This window comes from Antennarius striatus, chromosome 5 (assembly GCF_040054535.1).
Source record: "Antennarius striatus isolate MH-2024 chromosome 5, ASM4005453v1, whole genome shotgun sequence".
In the NCBI taxonomy this organism is placed as follows: Eukaryota; Metazoa; Chordata; class Actinopteri; order Lophiiformes; family Antennariidae; genus Antennarius; species Antennarius striatus.
The window spans coordinates 6581768-6609639 of NC_090780.1; the positions used below are offsets into that span (position 1 = coordinate 6581768).

The 27872-nt window shown below is 41.1% G+C and overlaps 1 protein-coding gene across 5 annotated transcripts in view; it reads left to right on the forward strand.

Moving 5' to 3' along the window:
* Window positions 1-17428, forward strand: part of chd6 (chromodomain helicase DNA binding protein 6) — a 184320-nt gene extending 166892 nt beyond the window's left edge. For all 5 annotated transcript variants that reach the window (XM_068315292.1, XM_068315293.1, XM_068315291.1 and 2 more), the window contains 3 exons: window positions 1513-1653; window positions 1820-1924; window positions 7274-17428. In XM_068315292.1, the coding sequence (XP_068171393.1) occupies window positions 1513-1653; window positions 1820-1924; window positions 7274-8488 (1461 nt within the window). In that variant the 3' untranslated portion in view covers window positions 8489-17428. The remainder of the gene's footprint in view (window positions 1-1512; window positions 1654-1819; window positions 1925-7273) is intronic.
* Window positions 17429-27872: the final 10444 nt, after the last annotated feature.

The following is a 27872-nucleotide window of genomic DNA, read 5'->3' on the forward strand; positions in this document are numbered from 1 at the left end:
TTGACATGTAAGTTACCTGAGATATGAGCCGCCGCTCTGTCTATATTTTTGTTTGGCATACAAGCAAAATCTGACCTAAGAGCTGTGCTTCAGGACACCACCGCTAGTTGGTGGATGGATACAAAATCAGTTGAGACCACATCTCAATTGGAGCTACAGATGTTTTAGTGGCTCATCTCCAAATTATCCAAAGCTATTTAAATCAATCCACTGGTCTTTAAGAAAGTTTCTTTAAGATGTTTTGCCTCTCATCCAAGAGGCTTCTTCAGTTCTCGTGGTGGCTGGTCTTGTCCCGGCGTATTAATGCTGTGGTGCGTAGTCAGTGCTATTCACATTCCAATGACCATAGTTGAAACCCATCTAGCTCCTCAACAATGATTGATGGGGGTGACAGGGGATGTCAAGGGGGGTTTGTTGAAATGCGAGTTTCATCGAGCCTATGTATACTAGTGACGGTCATAAACACGAGACACATATTAATCTGGGTTAATCTGCTGAGGCTTTCTTTCAGAGAGTTTTGAAAAGACTGTAAATAGGAAAGGAAAGGATTGTAAATAGGCAAAAGGTTATGTCGCAGACCACCCGCCCTGTTCAGAGATGGCATCTGCACTTTGACATGGATGGCTTCTTTCACTCCTCTCTCAAATCATAGTCTGTCCTCCCTGTCTAAGATCTGAACATTGGAATCCTGAAATGAATGTCCCTCTTCCTTGAGGTGAAGGACGACTGCTGAATCCTGTCCTGATGAATTAGCTCTTTTGTGTTGAGCCATGTACTTGTGGAGTGGTTGTTTGGTTTCCCCTATGCAGACATCTGAGTATTCCTAGTTGAATATAACTGCATATACCAGATTGCTCTTCACCTCAAGGAAGAGGGATACTCATTTTAGGATTCTTATGTTCAGATTTTGGACAGGGATGGTTTGAGAGAGGATTGAAAGAAGCCATCCATGTCAAAGTGCAGAAGCCATCTCTGAACAGGGGGGGGGTGGTCTGCGACATTACCTTTCGCCTTTCACCTTTCAAAATTCCCTAAAAGAAGGCATCAGCAGATTAACCCAGGTACTGTAATGTGTCTCGTTAGTATACAAAGGCTCAGTGAAGCTCTCATTTCAACGACCCCCCTTTGACATCCCCTGTCACCCTCATCAATCATTGTTGAGGAACCAGAAGGGTTTCAACTGTGGTCTTTGGAATAAGAATAGCACTGACCACGCACCAAAGGGTTAATAAGCTGGGACAAGACCAGCCACCACGAGAACTGAAGAAAGCTCTTGGATGAGAGGCGATACGTCTTAAAGAAACTTTCTTAAAGTCCAGTGGATTGATTTAAACAGCTTTGGATAACCATGACCTTTGATAACTGAGAACCTACACAGACATCCCAAAATTAATTTTGTTTATATTTCTCTCTGCTGGTTCATATATGATCTGTCTTGAACATTTTTTCTGAGGACACACGACTAAAATTTTCCTCATATTTCCGCCATATATCTTGTCCTTACCTCTACAGTCTGGAGCAGGTCTGTTACATGGCTTTGTTGAACGCCCCAAGCAGAGAAGGCATCGCTGTAAAGACCCGGCTAAACTGGATATCAACTCATTGACGGGGGAGGAGAGGGTTCCCGTTGTGCATCGAGGCACTGGACGCAGGGTAGAAAATTCACACACTAAGTACAAACACATATGTTGATCCACAAGATGGTGTTTGAACTTCTTTTTTTAATGAGTTGGCCACTAATAAATCAGGCTTTTAAAAAGTGGGAAAAAACATGGCTAATGCCATTGTTGTCATTTTTTATTGGTTTCCTGCCCTGCAGCTCGGTGGCGCTATGGCTCCAGCCATAAAGGAGCTTTCCAGGTGGTTGGATACCAACTCAGAGTACTATGTAGCTGCAGACTGGGCTGATGTAGTCAAACACTCTGTGAGTACACAATATTATATTGTCTGCCATCCTCTCATGGGCTGCTGCTCTATGCATGTATAAATGTACAGGAGATATACATCCACCAATAGGAGCTGTGAGAGGTTGTATTGTTGGTGCTCTTTATATATTCAATTCAGTTTACTTACATGGCACCAAGTAGGGATGTAAGGGTCCATCCAAGACCATTCAAAATTTCTGAAAATGTGTGACCATTAAAATCATAAAGTATCCACAACACCCTTTTTAATACAGCACAAGGCCTAATGAGTTTTTGAATCACTTAATCACTACGTGTTTCATATCATATTTGAGTACACTTGAGTGAAGGGCACGGTGACGGTTGCAAGTGATTTTAAAATTGAAGATGCACAGACAGGTTTCGAATCAGAAGTGTGGCAGTATTTTGTCTTGACTGAGAGAAAAATATTGTGTAAATGTTGGAAAAGGATGATGACCAACAAAGATAACATAACCAACTTGATACAGCATGTCAATTGGCACCATAGTGAGAATCTAAAGAATCAAGAATCACTTTGTCATTGTTAAGTCCAACAACAAAAATGGATGCTCTCATTCGGTGCAGCTACATTATAAACAGATAAAAATGAACTAGGTAAAAAAAATAGATAAAATGGACAAGAACACAAAGGAAACAGGGCAAAGGGGCAGAATGACAACAAGCAGTCTTGCGTAGCTCCCTTTCTGCTCCAGGTGCACCAGCGTGCTGTGGAGCACTGGTGACGGCGTCCTCGGTGGACCTGTTTGCCCGTAGGTGTATTGATGGGGTTCAAAAGTGAGAGGGATAAAAGACGTGACGTGACTCCTAATCAGATTCTCGAAGCACTTCATCACCACATGGTGAGTGCCACTGGTCGGTAGTTGTTGAGTCCAGTGATGGTTGGAGTTTTGGATTTCCGGCAGGGAGGTACAATGGACTGGGAAAGGAACTGGTTGAAAATCTGTGTGAAAATCCCAGCCAGCTGGTCTGCACAGGTCTTTAGCATCCGAGACTCGATTGGGTCCAGCAGCATTCCTCGGGTTAACAGCCCGCAGCATTCACCTCATCTCTTGTTATTCCACTGTGAGGGTGAAGTTGCTACGGGCTGTCAGACGGTTTGTGTCTGTATCTGGTGACCGTGCTTCAAAGTGGGCAAAGAAGAGGTTTAGCTCCTCTGCCAATGAGGTGTCGCCAAACAGCTCAGACCCACAAGGAGGACTGTTACTGTGTGGCCCCAGGATGTAGCCCCTGTGCTCCAAACTTGCTTTCAGCACACAGACTGGCAGATGTTCAGGGAGGCAGCTACACAGGGGGAGAGGTGAACCTGGAGGAATACACTTCCTCCGTCATCGGGTTCATCTCTAAGTTTTCGGATGATGTTGCCAACACCAAAACAATCACCTTCTACCCGAATCAGAAGCCCTGGCTGAATGCAGAAGTGAGAGCTCTGCTGAAGGCCAGGGATGCTGTGTTCAGGGCGGGGAAGGCAGGGGCACTAAGGGCAGCGAGGAGGGCCCTGAATAAGGGCATAAAAGAGGCCAAATCCACATATGCTCAAAAATCCAGGGTCACCTGACGTCAGGGGACCCACGGAGTATGTGGAAGGGCATTAAGTACATCACTAACTTTCTAACACTAGGAACTAACACCAGGAATGCACAGGGCCCGACAGACCCCATCCTAGCAGATGCCCTCAATAAGTTCTATGCCCGCTTTGAGGACCCCAGCACCCCCCCCCAACACCAGACTAACACCACACCCTGATGACGTGCCCCTCAGTGTGACCACAGCGGATGTAAGGAGGACCCTGCAAAGGATTAACCCTCTCAAGGCTGCAGGCCCCGACGGCATCCCAGGGAGAGTGCTGAAGGACTGTTTCCACCAGCTGGCAGGTGTTAACAGACATCTGTAACACCTCACTGCAGCTAGCAATGGTCCCCACCTGCCTGAAGTCCGCTACAATCATCCCGGTCCCCAAAGGCCACTCAGTGAAGGACCTGAATGGCTCGGCCTGTGGCCCTCACCTTGATAGTCATGAAGTGCTTTGAGAAGCTGGTCATGGCATGCATCAAGGACTCCATTGACATAACAGTGGACCCCACCAATATGCCTACAGTAGGAACCGCTCCACCGATGACGCCATCTCCTCTGTGGTCCACACATCCCTCACCCATCTGGAGAGCAGGGATTCATACATCCGCCTGCTCTTCGCTCTTCCTAGACTTCACCTTAGTGTTCAACACCATCATCCCGCAGACCATGGTGCAGAAGCTGTCAGAGCTGGGACTGTTTGCAACTACAGGGAACTGGGTCCTGGACTTCCTGGCAGACAGATCAAAGACTGTCAGGATAAACAACACCGTCTCCTCCCCCATGACCCTCAGCACCAGCTACCTATTCACCCTACTGACATATGACATATGCTCGGCAAAACACCCGAGCTGTCACATAGTTTAGTTTGCAGATGACACAGTAGTGATTGGACGCATCCAGAACAACGATGAGTCCAAATACTGATATTAAACCACCTTATATCTGTATTACCTGTACCCACACTCTTATAGACTGTTTAAAGCACTTTTGTATTCAAGAAAAGTGTTTAATAGACTGAAGTGCGCTGCGCTCTTAAGTCATGGAACGCAGCCCCCTTCTGGATGCTGTCAGCCAATACCATTCGCGTACGGTATCTTCTTTTCCTTTCGGCTTTTCCCTTCAGGGGTCGCCACAGAGAATCAATTGCCTCCATCTAACCCTGTCTTCTGCATCCTCTTCTCTCACACCAACTACCTTCATGTCCTCTTTCACTACATCCATAAACCTCCTCTTTGGTCTTCCTCTAGGCCTCCTGCCTGGCAGTTCAAAACTCAGCATCCTTCTACCAATATATTCACTATCTCTCCTCTGGACATGTCCAAACCATCTCAGTCTGGCCTCTCTGACTTTATCTCCAGAACCTCTAACATGTGCTGTCCCTCTGATGTACTCATTCCTGATCCTATCCTTCTGTCCTGATCCCACTCCCAGAGAGAACCTCACCATCTTCATCTCTGCTACCTCCAGCTCTGTCTCCTGTCTTTTCCTCAGTGACACTGTCTCTAGACCAAACAACATCGCTGGTCTCACCACAGTTTTGTACACCTTTCCTTTCATTTTAGCTGAAACTCTTCTATCACACATCACACCTTGACTCTAAACAATTTACTGTTACAACTACAAACTACCAACTACACTGGTCAACCGGATTTTGAGTGTGATTCTCCTTGAGTGTGATTCTCCTTGAGTTTGTTCTCCTTAAGAAGGTCCTTTTTGTCAGGGGTGATCCACGGTTTGTTGTTGGGATAGCACTATACAGTCCTGGTGGGTAAGATGTTATGCACACAGACATTTATGTAGTCTGTGACAGTGTTTGTGAGACCTTCGATGCCCTCCCCGTGAGAATCACAGAATACATCCCATGCTGTTCTGTGGAAACAGTCTTTCAAAGCGTCTTCAGCCTCGTCGGACGATCTCCTCACAGTGCGGGACACAGCTGGTTTCCTTTCCACAAGAGGCTTGTAGACGGGCAGGAGATGAACGAGGTTGTGGTCTGATCTTCCATGGGGGGAGGGGTGATGAGATGTATGCCTCCCTGGTGTTGGTGTAACACAAGTCCAGTATTTTACCGTTTCTGATGAAACAAGTCACATATTGGGTGAAGGTGGGCAGAGTGGAGGACGGAGAGGTGTGATTGAAGTCTGGAGATGAGGATGAGGGCCTGTGGCTGCTGTGTCTGCAGCCTGCTCGTTAAAGAGTAGAGGACACCGCAGGCAGCCCCCGCGTCAGCAGAGTGGGGGGACATACGCAGCTATCGCGATAGCGTGCGAGAATTCCCGCGGCAGGTAATATGGCCACATGCTGATCTATGCTGATCCTTTCTATGTCCCTACAGCAGTGCTGTTCTTTAATAGTGAAGTGCCCAGGGTTACACCACTTATCGTTCACAAATACTGCCAGACTTCCTCCACATCACATGTATCATATGACTCCCTGCGAAAATCCTCAATGTAGTGAAGACGTGCATCTTGAAGCACGAATAAGCGAGGAATTACTGTTCCTGTAAATTGTGGACCAATTGTGTCTTTGCAAATCTAGGTCATTTGCCATGAAAATAATTCTACTATTCATAGTGCAAAGTTCACCTAAATTGATATGTTGGATCATGTTGATGTCCTCACATGTCCTGAAGTTGTCTGTATGACAAAGGCAGAGAGGTTGTTCAGTATGCTGGTTCATTAAATTACAGTAAAGATATTCTGTGTGTGTGTGTGTGTGGGTGTGGGTGTGGGTGTGTGTGTGTGTGTGTCAAGTGCCAAAGCTGAAAATATTTGGGTTATGATCGATGTGATAGAAGAGTTTCAGCTAAATGAAAAGAAAGGTGTGCAAAACTGTGGTGAGACCAGCAATGCTGTTTGGTCTTGAGACAGTGTCACTGAGGAAAAGACAGGAGACAGAGCTGGAGGTAGCAGAGATGAAGATGCTGAGGTTCTCTTTGGGAGTGACCGGGATAGGATCAGGAATGAGTACATCAGAGGGACAACACATGTTAGAGGTTTTGGAGATAAAGTTAGAGAGGCCAGACTGAAATGGTTTGGACATGTCCAGAGGAGAGATAGTGAACATATTGGTAGAAGGATGCTGAGATTTGAACTGCCAGGCAGGAGGCCTAGAGGAAGACCAAAGAGGAGGTGTATGGATGTAGTGAAAGAGGACATGAAGGTAGTTGGTGCGAGAGAAGAGGACGCAGAAGACAGGGTTAGATGGAGGCAATTGATTCTCTGTGGCAACCCCTGAAGGGAAAAGCCGAAAGGAAAAGAAGAGATTTGGGTTATGATCGAAAGGACAAAATCCTGGATACATATGGTCGAAATGAGTTTCCCCCATAGAGTGGCTGGGGAGGAATTCGGAATAGAGCCGCTTCTCCTCTATATCGAGCAGAGCCAGCTGAGGTGTGATGCCTCAGGAGTGATGCGTGCACCATTCGCTTAGGTTATTAGTTGCTAGGGTAGCCCACATGCAATAGGAAACATAGTTTGAACAAAACAAGTTGTATTTTTAGGAATTGACATATAAACAAAGAAAGTAATGACTTATCAAGTCATGTCATGCAAGTCTATGTCAAGTCTCAAGTCATGAATAGCAAGTCAAAGTCAAAGTCACATGTCCAAAGTCTGACTCGAGTCCCCAATGTTTACCAGAATAGGATCAATTGCAGAGAAAGGTGTTTCAGGATTTCGTAGAAGGAATTGTCACTGTAATCTACTGATATGTAACTCACTGACTGCTCACATTATCTTGTCTTCCTCTCACAGGGTTTCCTTCCTGAGGGTAAGTTCTCTCGGATCCTGACAGAACCCATCAACAGAGATCCAGGCTCTCGACGCCGTGGACGGCGGCCTCGCAGTGAGATGCCTAAGCCTCTCATTTCTCTCTCCAATTCTGCCTCATCCACAGTCAGCTCTCCACTTTTTATGAATGGCAGATTAATTGCGAGTATGGACTCCATGTTGGCCATGCAGAACCTCCGGAGTGGTATTGCTGGACTTCCCATTTCTGGGATAATGGCAGCTGGATTCCCACATGGGTTCTCTGCAGCCATTCAAGGTCCTGGAAATTCTACAGATGATACTAAGAATGGGCTGAGTATGTTGCCTATGATGCTTCAAGGCATTCCACACACCCATGGGGCTGCAGTCCCTCAACATACCTTGTTCACCGTGGGGCCAATGATGACGCATACATCACCACAACCTTCTCACCATAGCTCTACATCCTCTTCATCACCATCTGCTGTGAAGATCACCACAACAAGCACACCATCTACAACTGATACAACCAGACACTTGGACAAAATGCCTGCTGAGGAGAGCTCTGCCTCTTCGGGATCTGGTGGAGGTGAAAAGGAAGGAACCCTGGAGAAAAATGGGGCAGTGGAAGCCAGCAAAAAAACAGCAGGAATAGGGGCAGAAGCCATTATTTCCTCCACTAGCAGGGCTCAACTTGGATCTGCACATCTTGGAACTGGCACTGGCAACCATCTTACATTCAACCCTTTCCTGATCCCAAGCATGTCCCATGGCCTCCTGTACCCACACATGTTCTTGCCACATGGTGGCATCATGGCACTACCCACTTTGCCTCAAGGTACCATAGATTGCTCCTTGGGCAGCACCAAGAAGAGGAGGAAGAGAGGACAAGAAGAAGGTGAGACAGAAGAGGAAAGGCTGAAGACTTTGGCAGGACAGTTAGAGGAGAAAGAAAGTACAGTTGAAACTAGTGTCACTTCCCATCCAGACTCCTCTTCATTTCCCCCCATTCCCTCTACCTTGTCTCAAAACACAGAACTATGTCCAACTGAAGAGCCCGAGATCGGGCGGGGAGATGGAAAGAATGGGTCTACAGAGTCCCACGTACCATACTCGAAAAACAAGCTTAAAGGAGCAACAAATGAGAGGTTGGATTACACAGATGGAGAGGCAGTGGATGAGATAAAACAGGACTATAAAGAACAAACACCGTTAGGATAGGAAGCATAGAGGAGGGGAAAATGGCAAAGAACCACTTTCTTGTATTGTCTCCTCTCTTCTGTTTCACTCTTTTTCTTGAGTCAGTGTAGAGCGTAAAGTTTGTGATGTCTGTCAGTCCATGTCCATGTAAGGACCTTTATTATCTTGATGACTAATAATGACAATGATGATAATATTCATCTTGGTTATGTTTATATACCAAGTCTCCACCCACCCTGTCCCTCCTTGTATACAAAAAAATAGCTATGAAATTTTCATTGTCCATTCACCATTGTGCATCAAGAATATGTTGTGAGCGAGGCTGCTCTCAACACGAACACAGAGCCACACACTCCATAGGTAAGTTGTATTAACTAAGGAACACTTTGGCAGTAAAAAGGGATATCAGTGATCCAAGACAATCTATTCCATGGGACATGTTAGATTTGGTTAGAATGACAAAAACGAATTGTGGCACAGCTTTCAAATGTAGTTTTATTCAGATGTTCCAATTTTTGATCACACTTTAGAAAATTACAACAGCTCAAACAGATGTGTATGTTCAATGTGAAAAATGCTGTTCCTTTAGCAAAGCACTGTTTCAGTTTTATTTTTTGTAAACTTCAGACCGACTTCCCTGAACTAAATGGGTTATTTCTGTTCGTTGTTTAAACATCTGCAGATTGGTCTGGGTAAATCAACAGTCTCAACCAGCATTTCTATATAAATGACACAAAAAATGTTTGTGGATAGTGAGCGAATGCACTGACAAACACCTAACATGCAAGATGTAGTACACCATAGAAAGAGACAGTAGCTTCACTACTTTAAGAAATTTGAAATACTCATTTGACTAAAAGTACAGTATTTTCCAGACTATAAAGCGCACCTAAAAGCCTATAACTTTCTCATAAACCTACAGTGCGCCTTATAATCCGATGCCGCTTATATATCGATTAATATTAATATTGGTTAAAAACAAGATCGCTAAAAAAAAGCCAGCAGTCTGGCCGGCAGTCATACCGCCCTACACCACAAGAGGGCGCTCTCAGAACGCACTCTGGCCGGTAGTCTGGCTGGACTACGCCCCCTGACTACAGTAGTCGGGGCGCGTTGCCGAAGTGCCGACTCTCGCTGAGCTGCAGCCCGTGGAGAGCACAGGGAACAGTTCAGTTTTCTGGCATTTGACTAATCACTTGCAGCAGTATAGAACTTAATTTCTTCATGAACGACTCGGTTTTTGGTACGGGAGAACAGCCTCCGTGCAACATACAGTGGTACCTCTACTTACGAATGTCTCTACTTGAGAAATGTTCTACTTATGAAATTTATCAACAGGAAAATATTGCCTCTAGTTACGTAGAAATTTCGACTTACGAAAGGTAAAAATACAGTATGGGCTGATACTCGCAGCTCCCACAGGTTCCTGAACGCAACATAGCTGCTCTGCCATTGGTTATTACCTAGTATCTTCCTGGCATCCCATTGGCTAAGACAGATGTCTGTGTGGAGCTAGATTGGTGTTTATGCAGGGTCCTCGTCATTTAGCTCTCGACCCGTGAGGTGTTCTGATAGTTTTTCACAAATACTACTGTATTAACTTTTTGAGTATTCGCTATGGACCCCAAGAAGGTGACAGAGAAAAGAGGAAAAGATGAAAAAAAAGGGGTTTTTTGTCCATACAAACAAAGCAAGAGATAATAGAAAAGCATGAAAACGAGAAGTTTAAGGAGTTTAAGGCATTGCATGGGTGGTTGGAGAAGTTCAAAAGGAGGACTAGAATTCACTCTGTTGTTCGGTATGGGGGGGGGCAAGAGCGCATAAACTAAAGAGGGCAAAAAACAATGAGGACAGCAGTTAAAAGGTAAATGGCCATCATTTTTATTCTTTATTCTTTGTTTTTTACGTTATGCACAACTCTCATTTATTGTGTAATAATCTAATTGTAACATGTATTTGTTACATGTTTTGATTCATGTTTATGCTTTATAAAACATGTCGGAATTTTTGGGGGCATGGAACAGATTAGGGCATTTGCATGGAAAACACGTCTCTACTTACAAAATTTTCTACTTACGTAATTTCTTCCGGAACCAATTAATTTCCTAAGTAGAGGTACCATTGTATATCGCTAACTCGCGTCAACCGGCTAAAGAAAAAAAAGGTGCCTGACTAAAAATAAACATCATAATAACGTAGCAAAACAGGGAATTTTCAACAATTCTATTAATAAAGTTTTACTGACTTATCCCAATATTTCCCAACCACTGTGCCATCGGAAATAACCCACTTTAAACTTAATTGGTCTAAAAAATGCCATTGTCGAGTGTCAGTGCTGTCATCTGGAATCTAGTGACTGACCATTACATCAGTTTGCGGAAACATAGGGAGAAATTGGCATAAAGGTGAATGAAAGACCCTCAAAGCTGAACTTCCTGCCATTTCTGAAATTTCAAGAGCAGAGTCACCGCTATACAAAGCTGCCTGGTGTGCTGCAATTGATTTGCAAATGTAGTTGATACCTAAAACATTTGTGTGTGTGCGTTGCGGTGAGGTTCACGGTGGTGAGGTTCACGGCGGTGAGGCACCGACATTAAAGTCAGTTCTATGAGTAAAACAAAGCGTCACATTTGCCAGTAAATTAGCAGCCTGACATTTAAACTGGTTAAAAATTATCTAGGACACATAGTGTAGCAGCAAATAGCTGCGCCTTACCTCCGACTGGACTACTGATTAATCGAAACAAGATTTAATTAATAAATGAAGACAAACGTTGGAGCTTAAATATCTGCTCGAACTTCAGATCAGGAAATAATCCCCCTGCTCTCCTCTTTTCCTCTACACTGCTTGCGCCTGGAGAATTCTGTTGGCTTTCCGTAAATGGGCTTAAGAAACTTCTTTAGACCAGCTCCATATGGAAAGATCCATGAGATCTGGAAAGATCCATGAGGATTTGGCGCTATAGAAATAAAATCTAATTTCACTCTGTTTTTAAATAATTTTGTACTACATTATTTTGTACTTCTTTTATCAGTAAGTCTCAACAACTGAGTTTTTCCTCACCCATGCGTGTTGACTTCTTTCTAAGATGGAAAAGTGATCAAGTGATCAGGTTTCCTTGATGAGGCTCAGAATTGGCCTCGTTGACATAACAATTCACAGTTGATTAAAGGTATTCGTCCATCTAGTGGACGGATAGCGCAACTACAGCCACTAGTTTGTTTTTTATTATATGAGCCTTATAATCCGGTGCGCCTTATATAAAATAAATCATAAAATAAACTATTCATTGAAGGGACAGCAAAGTTCATTTTAAGTGACATGTATGTTGTTCATCATTATGAAAAATAGAAGAAAAAAATCAATTTTATGTCTGTAGCATCATCTGTTTGGTCAAAAAAGCTTAAAATCTGCACAGCAGCAGCTTCCGCGTTCAGTGGTCACGTGGGCGTCATACGTCACTGGGGCCAAACAGCAGCAATAAGAAACAGTACAATTCTACACGCGATTTACACCAAAAATATCGTGGCTACCTGCGCGGTGAACGGTTGTGTCAACAGAACAGCAAAAAGACGCGAAGACAAGGACCTGTCATCCTTTAGAATACCCTCTGGGACGTTATTGTGCTAAAAATGCTAACACGTTAGCCCATCAAGGCATTGTCCATATTATGTTAGCATTGAGCTAACCGCCATTTATTACTATTGGACTGTGGAATTAATAACAACTCTTGTTGTTATTAATTCCACAGTGAATTTATTTGAAAGTCGCGTCTTTTTGCTGTTCTGTTGACACGACCACCGTGCAGGTAACCATGATATTTTGGAGTTAATTGCATCTAGAACACACACACACAGTGTGTCTAGAATTGCATTGTTTCTCATGGCTGCTAAGCTATGTTTGGCTCCAGTGACGTATGATGCCCACATGACCACTGAATGCGGAAGCTGCTGTGGCTCAGATTTTAAGCTTTTTTGACCAAACGGATGATGCTACAAATATAAAATGTATTTTTTCTTCTATTTTTCATAATGATGAATAACATATATGTCACTTAAAATTAACTGTACTGTCCCTTTAATGGTCACCCTATAATCAAGTGCGGTTTATAGTGCAGAAAATACTGTAACTAGAGTGGTATTAACAGAGCTAATGCCTACACCAAGGTCAAACAATAGCTACTTGGCTTGCGTATCTCATGTCCCAACACAAACTATAGTGGAATTGTGGTATTATCTGTGCATTTAGGGAACATGTTTAAAATGACAAATATTAACAATATTTCTAAAACATCCTGTACCCAACCCTGCATCCAGTTCACACCAAAGTTCAGTAGGTGCTATCTTAACCCATAACTGGTGTAAATCTGTCAAGTAGTTGTAGTGTAGTTCTCCTAATTATCTGATATCAAATAATCAGATTAACAGTAATGATAACAGATCTCAATTGAAGAGGTAACAATAAAAAGCTGATTAATGAGGACAAATGCAATGTAAGTGGTCCATAAACATAATGTCTATCTTGATTATAAAATAGCACAATATGATGACATAATAAGCATACCCCCCCATACACACAGACACGCACACACACTCATTTGTTCCTTTATGCTCACAATGAATGGCTGTCTGTGCTAATCATTATTTCTAAAAAAAGATATTAGAGGATGGAAAGTTCATCATCACACTAGACTAAAAATCCAAGTTCCAATAAGAGGAAATGTTGCGGGGAAACAATGTCTACTAATTTGCTCTTAATAATAAGAACAGAACAATCACAACAATGATTTGATTTATTGCTTTATATACAATTTAAGTGTGGGCATCCCAGATAAAATCAGTTTATATCAGATATTTTGTGTGTGTGTGTGTGTGTGTGTGTGCGTGCGTGTGTGTTTAAGAGAGAGAGATCAAATATCTGTCCAGGGAAAGGGAATTGTGTATTTTGCAGTAATGAAGACCAAATAATACAAGGAGAGAAGGAGTGCCTCCTTGAGTTGAATACCCCATTCTTAATTTTGTCTTTTTGTCCTTCAATAATTTTTGATAAGAATTTATACCAAGAGTTTCTATGTACTTTCATCTGTCATTGTTTATTGAAGTTTTTAGTTTGTCGTTATTTTTTTCATCTTTAAAAAAACTTGACAAAGGAGAGTGATTTTTTTGTTTTTGGTTTGGTCTCACCATTTCTAGTATCAACTAGACTGTACTGTACATCATTTTATTCAGTCTAATCATAGTGAGGTCCTCATTTTGGCCCTTCATTGATGTTTAACTTCACCTTTTTTGTTTTTAAAAATGAAAGCATTATTTTTGCACAATGTCAATTTGTGAATGTTAACCTTTTAACCCTCGGTGTATTTATGTTCTGTGTGATTGCTTCTGTGTCTGTTGCCTGTGGAGCTTTGTTTCTTCTTATGTCTTGTTCTTAGAGGTCACAATTCTTATTTAGGGGAGGGGGGAATGCAAAATTGTTGCCTTGTCACAAATCTGTGGCGACCTAATTAATTTTATCTCTCCTTTTGCTTTGCCAAACTATCACCAAGTATGACATTCTATTTCTCATAGTTTGTTTTGTATTATTCAGAGTAAAATGCCTTATAAGCTAGTATTTATTGCATATGTTTTGTTTCATCTTTTTCCATATAGTCATTTGTTATTATACTTATGTTCATTTTATTTTTGTGGGCATACAAAATGAATAATAATGTAAAGGTCAAATTGTCCAAATAAGTATTGATACCTGAAGTCAGTCATCCTTTAAAGCACAATTGAGAGTTAAAAACATTGACTTCTTTTCTGTGTCTCTTAAACTATTTGAAATGGTCTCTGTTTTCACTAGAGGACTTTGCACACATCACATCTCACCCATCCATCCATTGTCTTCCGCTGTATCCACCGCAGCGGGTCACAGGGAGCTGGAGCCTGTCCCAGCTGCCATAGGGCGTGAGGCGGGGGAAACTCCAGGCACGACGCCAGTGCACCGCAGAGCCACACACAAAGACAGACAACCATGCACACACACACATTCACTCCTACGGGCAATTTGGGACTGGCCAATTAACCTGAAGTTAATTTTGGAGGTGGGAGGAAGCCGGAGAACCCGGAGAGAACCCATGCAGACATGGGGAGAGCATCCAAACTCCGCACGGAGCGGGACTCGAACCCGAAACCGCCGTGTTGTGTGGCAACAGCAGTACCCACTGCGCCACCTAGCCGCCCCACACATCACATGATATTACCTTTGGGAACGTGATAAACATTTTCCATTTAACTCTCACCATCGGTAGATAATAATATTCTATTCATTGATGGGAGCTAGTACACAGTGTCCATCATGAATATTATTTCATCTAACTCACCAAATAAGTGACCTGTTAGTTTAGGTAAGAGTATGAAATTCCTACAGCTTTTGAATTTTGAAGCTCCCATTTGTAAACACGCAAAATACTTCATTTTACATCCTATAACTTGTATTCAACAATCTTGTGCATAGCACAGTGGAAAATCTTTTTTCCAACAGAATTGCCTTTCGTGCAGCTCTTAATTGGGATGTATTTTGAATGATTCAGCTTAAGATATGGATCAAATGGAAACGGATCAGATCAACTTAAACCACAAAGCTGTGCAGATCAGTAGAATTTTGAACAAACTCATGACTTGAAGAAATTTCACCCAAATGAGAGACATGTTCTTAATTTCATTTAATTGAAGTTTTGCTTTCGTTTTGTTTTTTTTATTAAATGGCATTAGTATTAGCAAGTATTGGTGCTATATTAACCAATCTCATTTAATCATAGTCAGACACATTGGATAGTTACCTCTGCCAACGACATATTTTCATAGCTGTTTGTCTCTTTGTCTCACTGTGAGCAGAATATCTCATGGTATGTCAAGAGAATTGGTCTCTGGAATGCTGAAAAGTTATTTAGACTTTGATCCAGGTCTGGATATGGGCAAGTTTGCCCTGTCTTATGATGTTAATGAAAGTTATTTGAAAAATCATTTTGTACATCTGCTCCACTATCCAGAGCCGATGTGCAAAACATTTTGGGTTGTTTGCTGCTCTATGCCAAACAATCCATAACATTTTTGTTATCCTACGAAAAGACAAAAAGATGGACTGCAATGAAAATAATGTTTGTTGCATTGAAAAAGATTTAATGTGAATTTCTTACATTGGAGCTGCAAACAATTCAGGCTTTAGAAGCTGCATGTTCAGTGTTCAGTGTTCTGTTTCTCACATCTAAACAAAGGCAAAAGTTTATGAAATATCAGAATTGGTCTGTCAAATAAATTCAAGTATTCCCTCACTGTATGAAATGTTTTGTTTGGTACCTACAGCATCTATGATGATGATACACCTGCCGTTTTTCTCTCTGTGTTGAGATTTCCAGAAGAAAACATGTTTGAGGCAAAGGTGAACTTGAATTTTTTCCTCTACCTCTGCTCACTTGTCAATCACTGTTAGTATTCCACGGCCCATGTATTTACACATTTCCTGTTACATGCTTGTTCCCATGTAAAAACCTTAAGCAAACACCGGTACAGTATGTGAAACCTTTGAGGTTAATCAAGTCTATGGCTCCATATTGCCTGTCAATGTCACATCAAGCCTTCTCCATCAATTCTTTGTTGTTGTTGTTGTTGTTGAAGTCCATCTGAGGCCTGTACCATAAAGCTTAATGAACCTAGCCGGGCTTCCTCTTACTTATCTGGCTTCACTTACCGAGACATCTGCCCTCCGGATTTTCGGTACCATAAAGCCGGCTATCAACTCACAAATTCAATTCAGGCATGTCCACTCTAGATCTGTGCGTGCTCACATAAAAAGGGCGGAGGTTGCTGCATGCGACCAATCGTAAACATGCAACAAACTGGCCCGAGCATGCATATTTCACAACGGAGGAGCAAACAATAATAATAAATACGAGCAATACAAATCAATAATCCAGGCAAAAGCAACACAGTTGCAGCTGCCAAACGGCACAAGGATCGCTGACACAAAATTGCCGACTGTGTCAATGCGGAAGTTAGTGCCATTATAATATCACTTCCCCACTATGACTGCACTTGTATATCTGACTACAGTAACATTTGTGTGTTCCATAAATGTATGTGTGTATGACATTTTTCGTTATGGCATGTGATTGTAGCCCCCGCGACTTTATGAATAGCTCTATATACTTTGTTCTTCCCGAGGTTTTGGCATCGCCAACGAAATACATAAAAGTACCTATGAATGAATGAATCAATCCATGATTTACTTAAACAAATAATTGATTAATGGCATTTTATCTGTGGATTGCTTGTAACCCAACGAGGGATTTAAGGACATCATAATAATTACGAACATCACTAAGAAATATATTAACTGTGGCAAAGAACCTCAGTGCAATGCACACTGTCTGCGGGACTGTCAGTGCGTGGTTGCGGTGCGGTAAATTACTGATGTAAGGCTCCAGCAGCTGACAGATGTAATGTAACCCCTCTCCCCAAAACCTGTACCTTTTGTACAGTTCAGGCAATTCGAACGGATTACAGCGATCTCTAAATATTCTCTCGGGTTTGAGCGCTCTTCGCACAAGCAGTGCACCAACATCCACGGGTTCTCATAAAACAGACGGCCCATTTTCCAAGAGAAGTGATTGGTCAGTAGGTGGGGCTGTTATACCCGCTGAGCTCTGATTGGTCAGTAGGTGAGGCCGTTATACCTGCTGAGCTCTTATCCTGAACTTATCCTACTCCGGAGCAGGTTAGGTGTTCAGCATAGGTTACCGCGACAACGTAGCCCAATAGAAAGTCAGCCACCTTTATGGTACCGAAAAGCCAGGGTTAAGCCTGAAGTTATCTGAGTAGGCCGTAATCCAGCTTTTATGGTACAGGCCTCTGGTTTCTCAGAATAGCCACCTTGAAATGTTGTTTACGTTTATCTGTTTCCATAAATTATGTATTTATTGTATACTTCTGATCTTTATGTTGTTATCACTGGATGGTATGATTCTCTTTTGACAGACACAATTTTTCTCACGTGGATTTCGAGTGATCTGCAATCTACTTTCTTTGGAGCCCACATCACATGCTAAAGGGCCTTTTTAGATAAAAAGTGTCCCACAAATATTTCAATTTCTGCTGGAGAGTGATACATGTTCCATACAGCAATATTCTTATCCAAAAAAAAATTATTGGAGTGTTTTTTCCCAGAATCTAGGATACAGCTTGATGTATGATTCAATGCGGTGAAATGAATGTCTGCGTCTGGACCTCTGGTGTTGACTGTCTTAATAATATAATTCTTTAATATCAGAGACTTTATATTATAAAGTCATGTTAATGTTTTAGTGAGGTATCATGTACCTAAAACCAGAGTCCTCCCATAGGTATCTTTAATTAAACCAGGTCTGAAGATTATGTTCGGTGATAAAAACTGATTTTATTTGAAGCTTAACAGTGCTTTCATTGTATTAACTCCAGACAATTTACTGATTTGTAGAATTTCAATTGAGGGAATATACCTTGAGACAAAATTATGAGCTATAAACAAGCAATGCTATATTATTACAAGCTCAAACACAGTGCAAGCTGATACAGTGCATTATTAGTCTGTTCTGCGGAGGCTGCATCCATAAAACATGAGTTTTTCTTGGTCCAAAACTAAAGTAATTTACATGTTCTTGCACACATCCATCATTATGGGTCAGTAGAACAAATCTCTACGAGGTTTAAAGTCTCTGAGATACAATATCAGAAAATGTGCCATTAAGAAAGGGGTGATAATGAATTCAAGATTTGATTTTTGTTGTAATATTTTACATGTATTTTCTTTATACCTTTACAGCTTCATAGCAAAATGTTCAAGTTTGGCAACCTGTAGTTCACTCTGTCCAGAGGAGGCAAATGATGGTCTAAATGCCTCAGTCTATCAGAACATACACAGACTCTGAAGCAGGAAGCTTCAGGTTAATAAAGCTGTTCAAAATCACCCTCTTACTCATTTCTGATGGTTTTAGGTTTGAACCAGCCAAGAGAAAAAAAGCTTTATGGTGTTGAACATTTCCTCAAAAGTTGAATCAGATATAACTCGACTTGTTTTCATAGTTGAAAAGCATTGAAACAAAGAAGCTTGCTCATTTCTAACTGACTAGTGGGAAGTACAGTATTTAAGCTCCTGTACAGTCTCACACATGTAGTGCTAAGGACACATACTATTTAATGCTGCAGTATGTAATCGCTTGTGTTGACAACTACCCCCAAATATACTTAATAATGATGTTTGAGTCACATGTAAACCTTAAACCTTAAATGTTAAATGTTTGGACCTCAGAATAGTTTTGATACATAAAAATATTTGCCAGTCAGAATTGTATAAGCCTTTTTTTATTTAGAAAGAGCACTTTCTAATGACAATGTCACATTCTGTTACATTCAGCCTCAAGTACATATGTATATAAACTTACTTAGAATATCTGTGATTATGTTGCTCTTTCAAGTATTTTTGACGCTGTATGTGAACATTAGTGTGAATATTTTTACAAAAGGAACATGTGGCAAGACAGAGATAGAGATGGGAAGGACTTGCAGCAGGTTAGGGGGATTAAGGATACGGATGGAAGTGTATTGACAGGTGCCAGTAGTGTGATGGGAAGATGGAAAGAGTACTTCGAAGAGTTGATGAACGAGGAGACTAGAAGTGGCTGTTGTGGACCAGAAAGTAGCAAAGATTAGTCAGGATGAGGTGAGGAATGCATTGAAGAGGAAGAAGAGTGTAATGGCAATCGGTCCTGATCCTGTAGAGGTTTGGAAGTGTCTAGGAGAGATGCCAGTAGAGTTTTTGACTGGGTTGTTCAGCAGGATCTTAGATAGTAAGAAGATGCCTGGGGAATGGAAGAGAAGTGTGCTGGTGCCAATTTTTAAGAAGGGAGATGTGCAGAGTTGTGGCAACTACAGAGGAACAAAGCTGATGAGCCATACAATTAATTTATGGGAAAGAGAAGTTGAAGCTAGAATAAGGGCGAAAGTGAGCATTTGTGAGCAGCAGTATCGTTTCTTGCCAAAAAAGAGTACTACAGATGCAGTATTTGCTTTGAGGATGTTGATAGAGAAGTACAGAGAAGGCCAGAGGGAGCTGCATTGTGTTTTTGTAGATCTGGAGAAAGCTTATGACAGGGTGCCCAGAGAGGAACTGTGGTATTGTATGAGGAAGTCTGGAGTGGCAGAGAAGTATGTTAGAGCGGTGCAGGACATGTATGAGGGCTGTAAGACAGGTGTACTGTAGGTGTTACAGAGGAGTTGAAGGTGGAGGTGGGACTGCATCAGGGATCAGGTCTGAGCCCCTTCTTGTTTGCTATGGTGATGGACAGGCTGACAGACAAGGTTAGACAGTAATCTCCATGGACTATGATGTTTGCAGATGACATTGTGATCTGTAGTGAGAGCAGGGAACAGGTGGAGGAAAAGCTAGAGAGATGGAGGTTTGTTCTGGAAAGGAGGGGAATGAAGGTTAGCCGCAGTAAGACAGAGAACATGTATGTGAATGAGAGGGACCCAAGTGGAAGAGGGAGGTGACAGGGAAAAGAGATAAAGAAGGTGGAGGATTTTAAGTACTTAGTGTCAACAGTCCAGAGCAATGGAGAGTGTGTAAAAGAGGTTAAGAAGCGTGTACAGGCAGGATGGAACGGGTGGAGAAAAGTGTAAGGTGTGATGAGTGATAAAAGAGTTTCAGCTAAAATGAAAGGAAAGGGGGCGGCACGGTGGCGCAGTGGTTAGCGCTGCTGCCTCACAACACGGCGGACCCGGGTTCGAGTCCTGCTCTGTGCGGAGTTCGCATGCTCTCCCCGTGTCTGCGTGGGTTCTCTCCGGGTTCTCCAGCTTTCTCCCACCTCCAAAAGCTTGCGCTTCAGGTTGATTGGCCGGTCCCAAATTGACCATAGGAGTGAGTGTGTGTGTGAATGATTGTTTGTTTCTATGTGGCTCCGCGGTACACTGGCATCGTGCCCGGAGTGTCCCCCGCCTCACGCCCTGAGACTGCCAGGATAGGCACTGGCTACCCCGCGACCTGCGTTAGCGGATTAAGTGGGTTCGAAGATGAATGAAAAAATGAATGAAAGGAAAGGTGTAAAAAACTGGTGAGACCAGCGATATTGTTAGGTCTAGACAGTGTCACTGAGGAAAAGACAGAAGACAGAGCTGGAGTTACCAGAGATGAAGATGCTGAGGTTCTCTTTGGGAGTGACCAGGATGGATAGGATCAGGAATGAGTACATCAGAGGTTTGGAGATAAAGTCAGAGAGGCCAGACTGAGATGGTTTGGACATGTCCATAGGAGTGACAGTGAATATATTGGCATAAGGATGCTGAGTTTTGAACTGCCAGGCCTACAGGAAGACCAAAGAGGAGGTTTATGGGTGTAGTGAAAGAGGACATGAAGGTATTTTGAGTGAGAGAAGAGGATGCAGAAGACAGGGTTAGATGGAGGCAACTGATTCGCTGTAGCGATCCCTGAAGGGAAAAGCCGAAAGGAAGAAGATTTACAAAAGGAACATGGGAAGCCATCATATTTAAAAGAAAAAGAGAACCAAGAAAATGAAGAAAAGAGAAATGAATAAATAAATAATAATAATAAAAAACCTAGGTCAATGAAACAGTTTTCCTGACCTTTTTTCAATAATTTAGGTGAAGTCCAGTCTTAAAGGTTTGATATACTCGGTCCACTTACTCCAAATTTTGTAAAGTCTTTCTAGACTTTGAGGGAGTATGACAGCCACTCCATTACATAAATTCCATAAATAATGTCAATCCATTCATCTACAGTGGGTAAAAGGGGTTTAAGCCAGTTTCTTGTAATATTTTTTTTAACTTCCAGCTAATATAATTTGAACCAACTTTTTATTGTTATTTCTCTATCCGTCAAACTGAATGTTTCCCTTATAAACTGTACCTATAGTAAAAAGGATGCTGACTCCAAATACACTGTGAATATTATTGTGGATTTCCTGCCAATAAGTAACAATTACTGGACAGTTCCAGAAAACATGATAATGATCGGCATTGTCCATCTTGCATTGTCTCCAGCAGCTGGAACCCCCTCTCACATGTCTCTTTTGTAAAGGTGTAATAAAAAACCTGGTGATATTTTTCCGAAAGAATTCATGCCAAGTAGTTGAGCAGGTTGAAGTCCATTGTGTGAAGTATATTCTTTTCCAAGCATCCTCTGTTATGATCAAATTGCCATCTTTTTTCCCACTTTTCTTTTATATACAGGGTATTTTCTGATTTAGGATGGAGTGTAACTCTATGGTTTAGAGATGTTAGTACTGAAAAAAGAATTTTCAGAATTCCTGTTTCTGTTTTAGCTAAATTTACCTAAATTGGGTCTCAGATTGTGGTTAAAATAGTTTCTAACTTGATATCTATAAAAATTATTTTGTTCAAGGTTGTATCTTTTCTTTAGGTATTCAAAACCATGGAATGCCCCCTTTTAATTTGCTAGACCTTTAGCAGCCCATTTTTTAAATCTGCCATCAGATCTGTTTGGAATAAACTAGGAGTCATAAGCACACCATCGCAGCAGTTTAATTGAATCATTTAAATTGAAAGTTTTCATAATTTCCTGCAAGGTTCTTTATAGTATATTTAGCAAGGGTTACTTATGTTCAGCTGTTTCTTTGAAAGATAATATCTGCAGTAGTAGCTTCAATAGGTATCCCTTCTAGTAGTTCATTTTCCAAAAAAATTCCAACATGCAGAATAAGCTGGGTTACATAAGCATATAATAAATAATATTAAATAATATTCTCTTAAGAGGGGAGACCCATATCTCCACCCTCTTTGCTTATAGTAGTTGTAAGGTCTTAAACTTGATCCTGGGTTTAGACTAATAATGTCTGTTTCTACTCCGTGTTTGATAATCTGATCTATTGTATGCAAAGTTCTTTTAATATTATCCTCTTTGTCTTTGTCCTGCAAAGCTAGTTTGGTGGATTGGTAGATTAGTTCTGGTAATATATTTTCAATTGTTTTTGACAGTATAGTTGTACATAATTTATAGTCTACTTTCAACACACTGCATTCCAGCTTATCTTTTCCATCCTTTGGCAACACAGAAATAATGGCATATCTCAAGGAGGCCAGAATTCCTTTCTTCTTCAATACCCAATTAAAAGTTCTCAGTAGTACTGGAGTCAGTGTTTCTTTCATAGTCCTGTACCATTTAGAGGTAAAACCATCATCGTCCGGCGACTTTCCTGTTTTCAATTTACTTATTGTTGCATTTAATTTTCCTATTTTTATTTCAGACAATAGTTTATCATGCTGTTTATTAGTAGTGGTAGGTAAGTTAAGATGGTTGAAAATGATTCAATCTGAAGGCCATTGTTTTTGGTTGGGAGTCCAATGATTTATAATACATTTCAAAACTTTGCTGAATTCTCCCTATGTTTGTCTCGATGTTCCCTGACTAAGGATTTCTTATTTTATGTAATGAATTGTCTGCTTGTTGTTTGCGTAATCTGTAAAATAGGAGTTTGAGAGATTTTCCACATGTTTCAATATAATGTTATTTTGTAAATAATAGCATTTTCTGTATTTTCTAACGTATTGATTTCATCTATTTCCTTTTTTTTGTATTCATTTTTAATCTAGTTTCCTTATTTAGATTCTACATGGTCTCTTTGTAATTCCTTTAATTTATATTCTAAGTGAACGAGACCTTCTTTTCTAATAGCTGTTTCGTCGTATGAAAAGAATTTCATACGACGAAATAGCTATTATTGTCCCTCTAAGTACTGTTTTGAGCGCATCCTGGAGCACAGATGGTGTCACCTCCCCATTATCATTCAGCTCCAGATATGTTGTGATATCTTTTCTAATTTTTCCTTAATTTGTGGGTTATTTAGAAGATTTGAATTCAGGCGCCAAGGTAAAGATCTTGGTTCATTGTCTAAGTTTGACATGTATATGGAGTTTTGGTCAGATAAGGTAATCGGACCAATATTACATTGTCCTATTCTGTGAAAGTCTTTGTCAAAGGTAAAAAATAGTCTATTCTGGAGTAAGCTGCATGAGGAAAAGAGAAGTGGGTAAAATCTCAGCCGTAAGCGACATTTCTCTCCAAACATCAATAATTCCCACTTCTATCATCAAAGAATTTACTTTCTGACTGATAGTGTTTAAGTTAAACTTTCCATTGGATGAGTCTATTCTGGGAGGTCACGGGGAGCTGGAGCGTATTCCAGCTGGCATAGGGTGTGAGGCGTGGGACACCAGTGCGCCACGGCGCCACATACAAAGACAGACAACCACGCACACACACATGTTCTTGTGAAATAACCAATCACTTCCCGGGGGGTATGTGACATTCAGGAGGCTTGTTAAGGCTCTGATAATTCTCCCAGTAACCAAAACACATCATCCTTGTCCCTAAATCCTGACACATGTACATATTTAACTTGACTAAATATCAATACATCCACTCCCCTGCGGCATCCTGATTTATGAGAAGATAAACGTATTTGAAACCCATTTATTTAGCTTATTATAATCAACCAAATCCGTTTCCTGAAGGAAAGCGATTTGAATTTCTCCTTTTTTTTAATTTGGACAAAATTTTCCCGCTTTTGATTGGACTGTGTATCCATTGACATTAAAAAAGGCTACTTTTAAAGTTTTACCTTGCATACATGTCAACAAAAATAAATCTCCATATACTGTACTTCCTAGGAAAGTTCCCCCTCCCTGAAGGAACTGACAGGGAGTGAACATAGAAAAATATTGAACCCTGAATAAAAAACAAATAAAAATACTGTAACAAAATTGCATATGACTTCCCTTTCAGGGGTCTTTGTTGTTGCCCTAGAGTCTCTAGGGAAAGCCACACTGAATCCGAATATTATTTGATTGACTTGTTCACACTTTTATTGGAAATGATCAATATTTCTCCTACGTTGGATGCACCGAGTGTAAGTCACTATATTTCAAAATAAACCTCATCAGTGCAGTGATTGAAGTAATCAAGTTTTCAATATAATTATTTCTTACAATTATTTTGTTTACAGAGATGTTGATTGTTGATGTCTGCATTTTGCATAAAACCACTGGAGATGATTTATTATTATACTACAGCCGTCTAGGCGTCATTAACGATTATCAAGCAAATGAAGGCCGGTCCGTGAAAATATTGTCTTAGATGAAACCGGTCCGTGGCACAAAAAAGGTTGCGGACTATTGCTGTATTTGACATGTCAGTAACCACTTCCTTGGCGCTTTCGTAGATCCAGGTTTCATCGTTATATTTAACTTTAAGCCGCGATGGGTACAAGGTATGGAACGGGAACTGGCGCTCTTTCAGAATCTTGTGTGTTTCTGTATATACCCTTCTTTTCTGAAGGGTACGTGGCGCATAATTGTTGTTCAAGTTTATCCACCTCCCTTGCAAGGTAAAATCCCTTTTCTACCAAGCTGAGTGGAGAACATTTTACTTTGGTGTGAAGCTGAGGAATCTCACCAGGATGGATCTCGACGCTGTGTCCTTGGGTGGCTGTGGACCGAGTGTGTGGTGCGCTCTTTCCAGCTGCAATGGCATATCATCAGGTATATTGAGGTTTTCACAGAGTAACTTCTCTACAAATGAAATCATGGATTGGGACTGATTTTCGGCTACCTCTCCAACCCCATATGTTTTCACGTCTAGACCGGTGCTCCTGATCTGTTATCTTAGCATCTAGCAAGTTGTGTAGCTTTAGCATTTCTGCTAAGATATTCTCTGTATTTTGCGCTCGTTCCTCGTCCTTCATTATTTGCTTTTATGCCTCGGGGAGCTGGAGCCAGCTGGACATGACCCAGCTACCCGTGACCCACTGCGACAGATAAAGCAGAAGAAAATGGATGGATGGAAGAGGGAAATTTTAGAAAACCCCCAATTATTCCAAAATTTGACTGGACTTAAAAAGGAAGTGGTTGTGGTTTGACCGGAAATGGGTGGCTCTTAAATTGGTAAATTATTTTAAGTCTGAAATTGATATGTATTGATCAGAAGTTGTAATATTTACTGTTTATTTTAAAACTATTCACAGAGCAGCCTCAAAATTGAGATTCAAATCAATGTTTTTGATCAGAAAAGTAAGAGAACTACTTACAGAATGTTTTTTATGAATTCACAACATGAAGTGCATTAATGCATACAATGCATGCAATAGGAAATTATGAACTACAAAGTATGTATAAACAAGAATTGTCATACTCAACACACCTTTCTATTTTTTTTTTGTTCTTTGTCTTTTTTTTTTTTTATTTACTTCCATTTCCAACCCCCTGTCTTTGTGCAGCGTGATTTTCTGCAGTGACCGTAAAGAAAACCAAACTGCGGACTAGACCGGACGTCTGGAAAACACTTCAGATGTCTTTGTCTCCCGATACCCCTATATCAGCAGTCCCCAACCACTAATTCTCATTATTGTAATTACATCCCGCTTTGTATTGTAATTGTCAGTGTTCGTGTGTTTGTCCATTTGTCTGTGCGTCCGTTAGTTAGTCCAGAAAACATCTTCACGACTGTTGCAGATAGAAAGATGAAACAAAAAGGACATTACTCGGGCGGCAAAGGGATGAAAATGAGATGATGACCTTGACCTTGAGAACACTAGGACAAGGTCAAACTTTTGTACACTCAGGAACCGGATTAGATAGACGAGAAGATCAGCGTGAGTAAGATCAGCTAGTGCTTTGATCTATGAAATTAGGTCAGAGCACTAGCTTTGATCTTTGACCTATGCAAGTAGGTCAGGATAAAATTTTGAATTCAGGGGAGACGCAGAATGTTGCGTTCTGTGACTGCATTGGTTATAGTCATTATTTCATTGACATGTTCACCCTTTGAAATGATCATTAATTTTCTTACATTCATTGCAATGGTTGTAAGTTGCTATATTTCAAAATAAACCTCATCAGTTCAGTCACTTCATCATGTTTATTACTTGAATCGAGTTTTTAATATAATTATTTCTTACAATTATTTTGTTTACAGAGTTGTTTATTATCAATTTATGAAAAAAAAAGTTGTTTATTGTCTGTTGATATCTGCATTTTACATAAAACCACTGCGGATATTTATTATTAGACTACAGCTGGCCTGGTATCATTAACGATTATCGAGCCAATGAAAGCCGGTCCGTGAAAATATTGTCTTAGGGGAAACCGGTCTGTGGTGCAAAAACGGTTGGGGACTGCTGGTTATGAGGATTTTCCTTCAGCATGAGCACAAATATTGATGAGCTTTACTCGGATCGTGCTCGTCAAAAATGCTTTATCTGTACCGGATACTTGTCTGACACGAGTCCTGGGCTCAACCCTATCAATTACATCATTTCCTTCACATCTGCTCTAGGCATTGTGGGTAGCGTAGTCTTTTAAGAACATAAACATTATCATGAAATAATGTGTTTTTAACTCAAATTTTTCAATAAAATGTTCATTTATTCATTTTAACTAAATATCTGTCACATGAACTGTTCAACATAAATTATTAACTTAATACTAATTACATAACAAATGTCTCCTGAAATACTTTCCAACACCCCCCCCCCCCTTCCGGATAAATGACAGTTTATCTAAATTTCCAGAGGATACACAAGCTGAATCGGTCTCCGCAACACAGCACCTGAAGTACTGTGAACTGCACATGAGCGCACAAGTTCACAACCTAGAAACAGTTCTTCAATTCTTCCTTGCCGATGAGTACAACATCTCCCACCTTCAGCACAGTGGGTTGTGGTGTGTCGCAGCGATGGGCTGATTTCAAGTCCAGCAGATACTCTGCCAGCTGGTACAAAAGCTGGTCATCAGCCTCTGTCTGTATAGCCATCTCCTAGTCATCTTTTCTTTGATTACCAAAGGAAGTTTAGTCTCTGCTGTAATTGACTTTGGGGGCAAGCATGTCAGTCTGTGACCACCAAGAACTGAGCCGGAGTCAATGGTTGTGGTTCATCTACATCACTGTGCACATAGGTGTGGGGCCTCGAGTTTATTATGTCGTCTGGTTCAGTCAGGATGGTACACATGTTTTCAAACTTAAGTTTAGCTCTCCCTAACACCTAAAAGAATGACGTTGACTGACCTTAAAAGTCTCCCAGAAATCACTCCATCAGCTGCTCGTTCAACGATGAACCTCCAGGTGATGCTCTTCTCTGAGAAGAACTCTTGTAGCTGTGGCTCTTTGATGTTAATCCACAGCCCCTTCAGAACCTGATCAGCTCTCTTAAATGTTTTTGCATTATCTGAGTAGATCACTTTGCACAATCCTCTTCTTGAAATAAATATTTTCAGTGCAAGCAGAAAGTTTTCGGTGGACAGATCAGACACTAGCTCTAAGTGTATTGCTCTTGTGACACCACATGTGAACAGGGCAATGTATG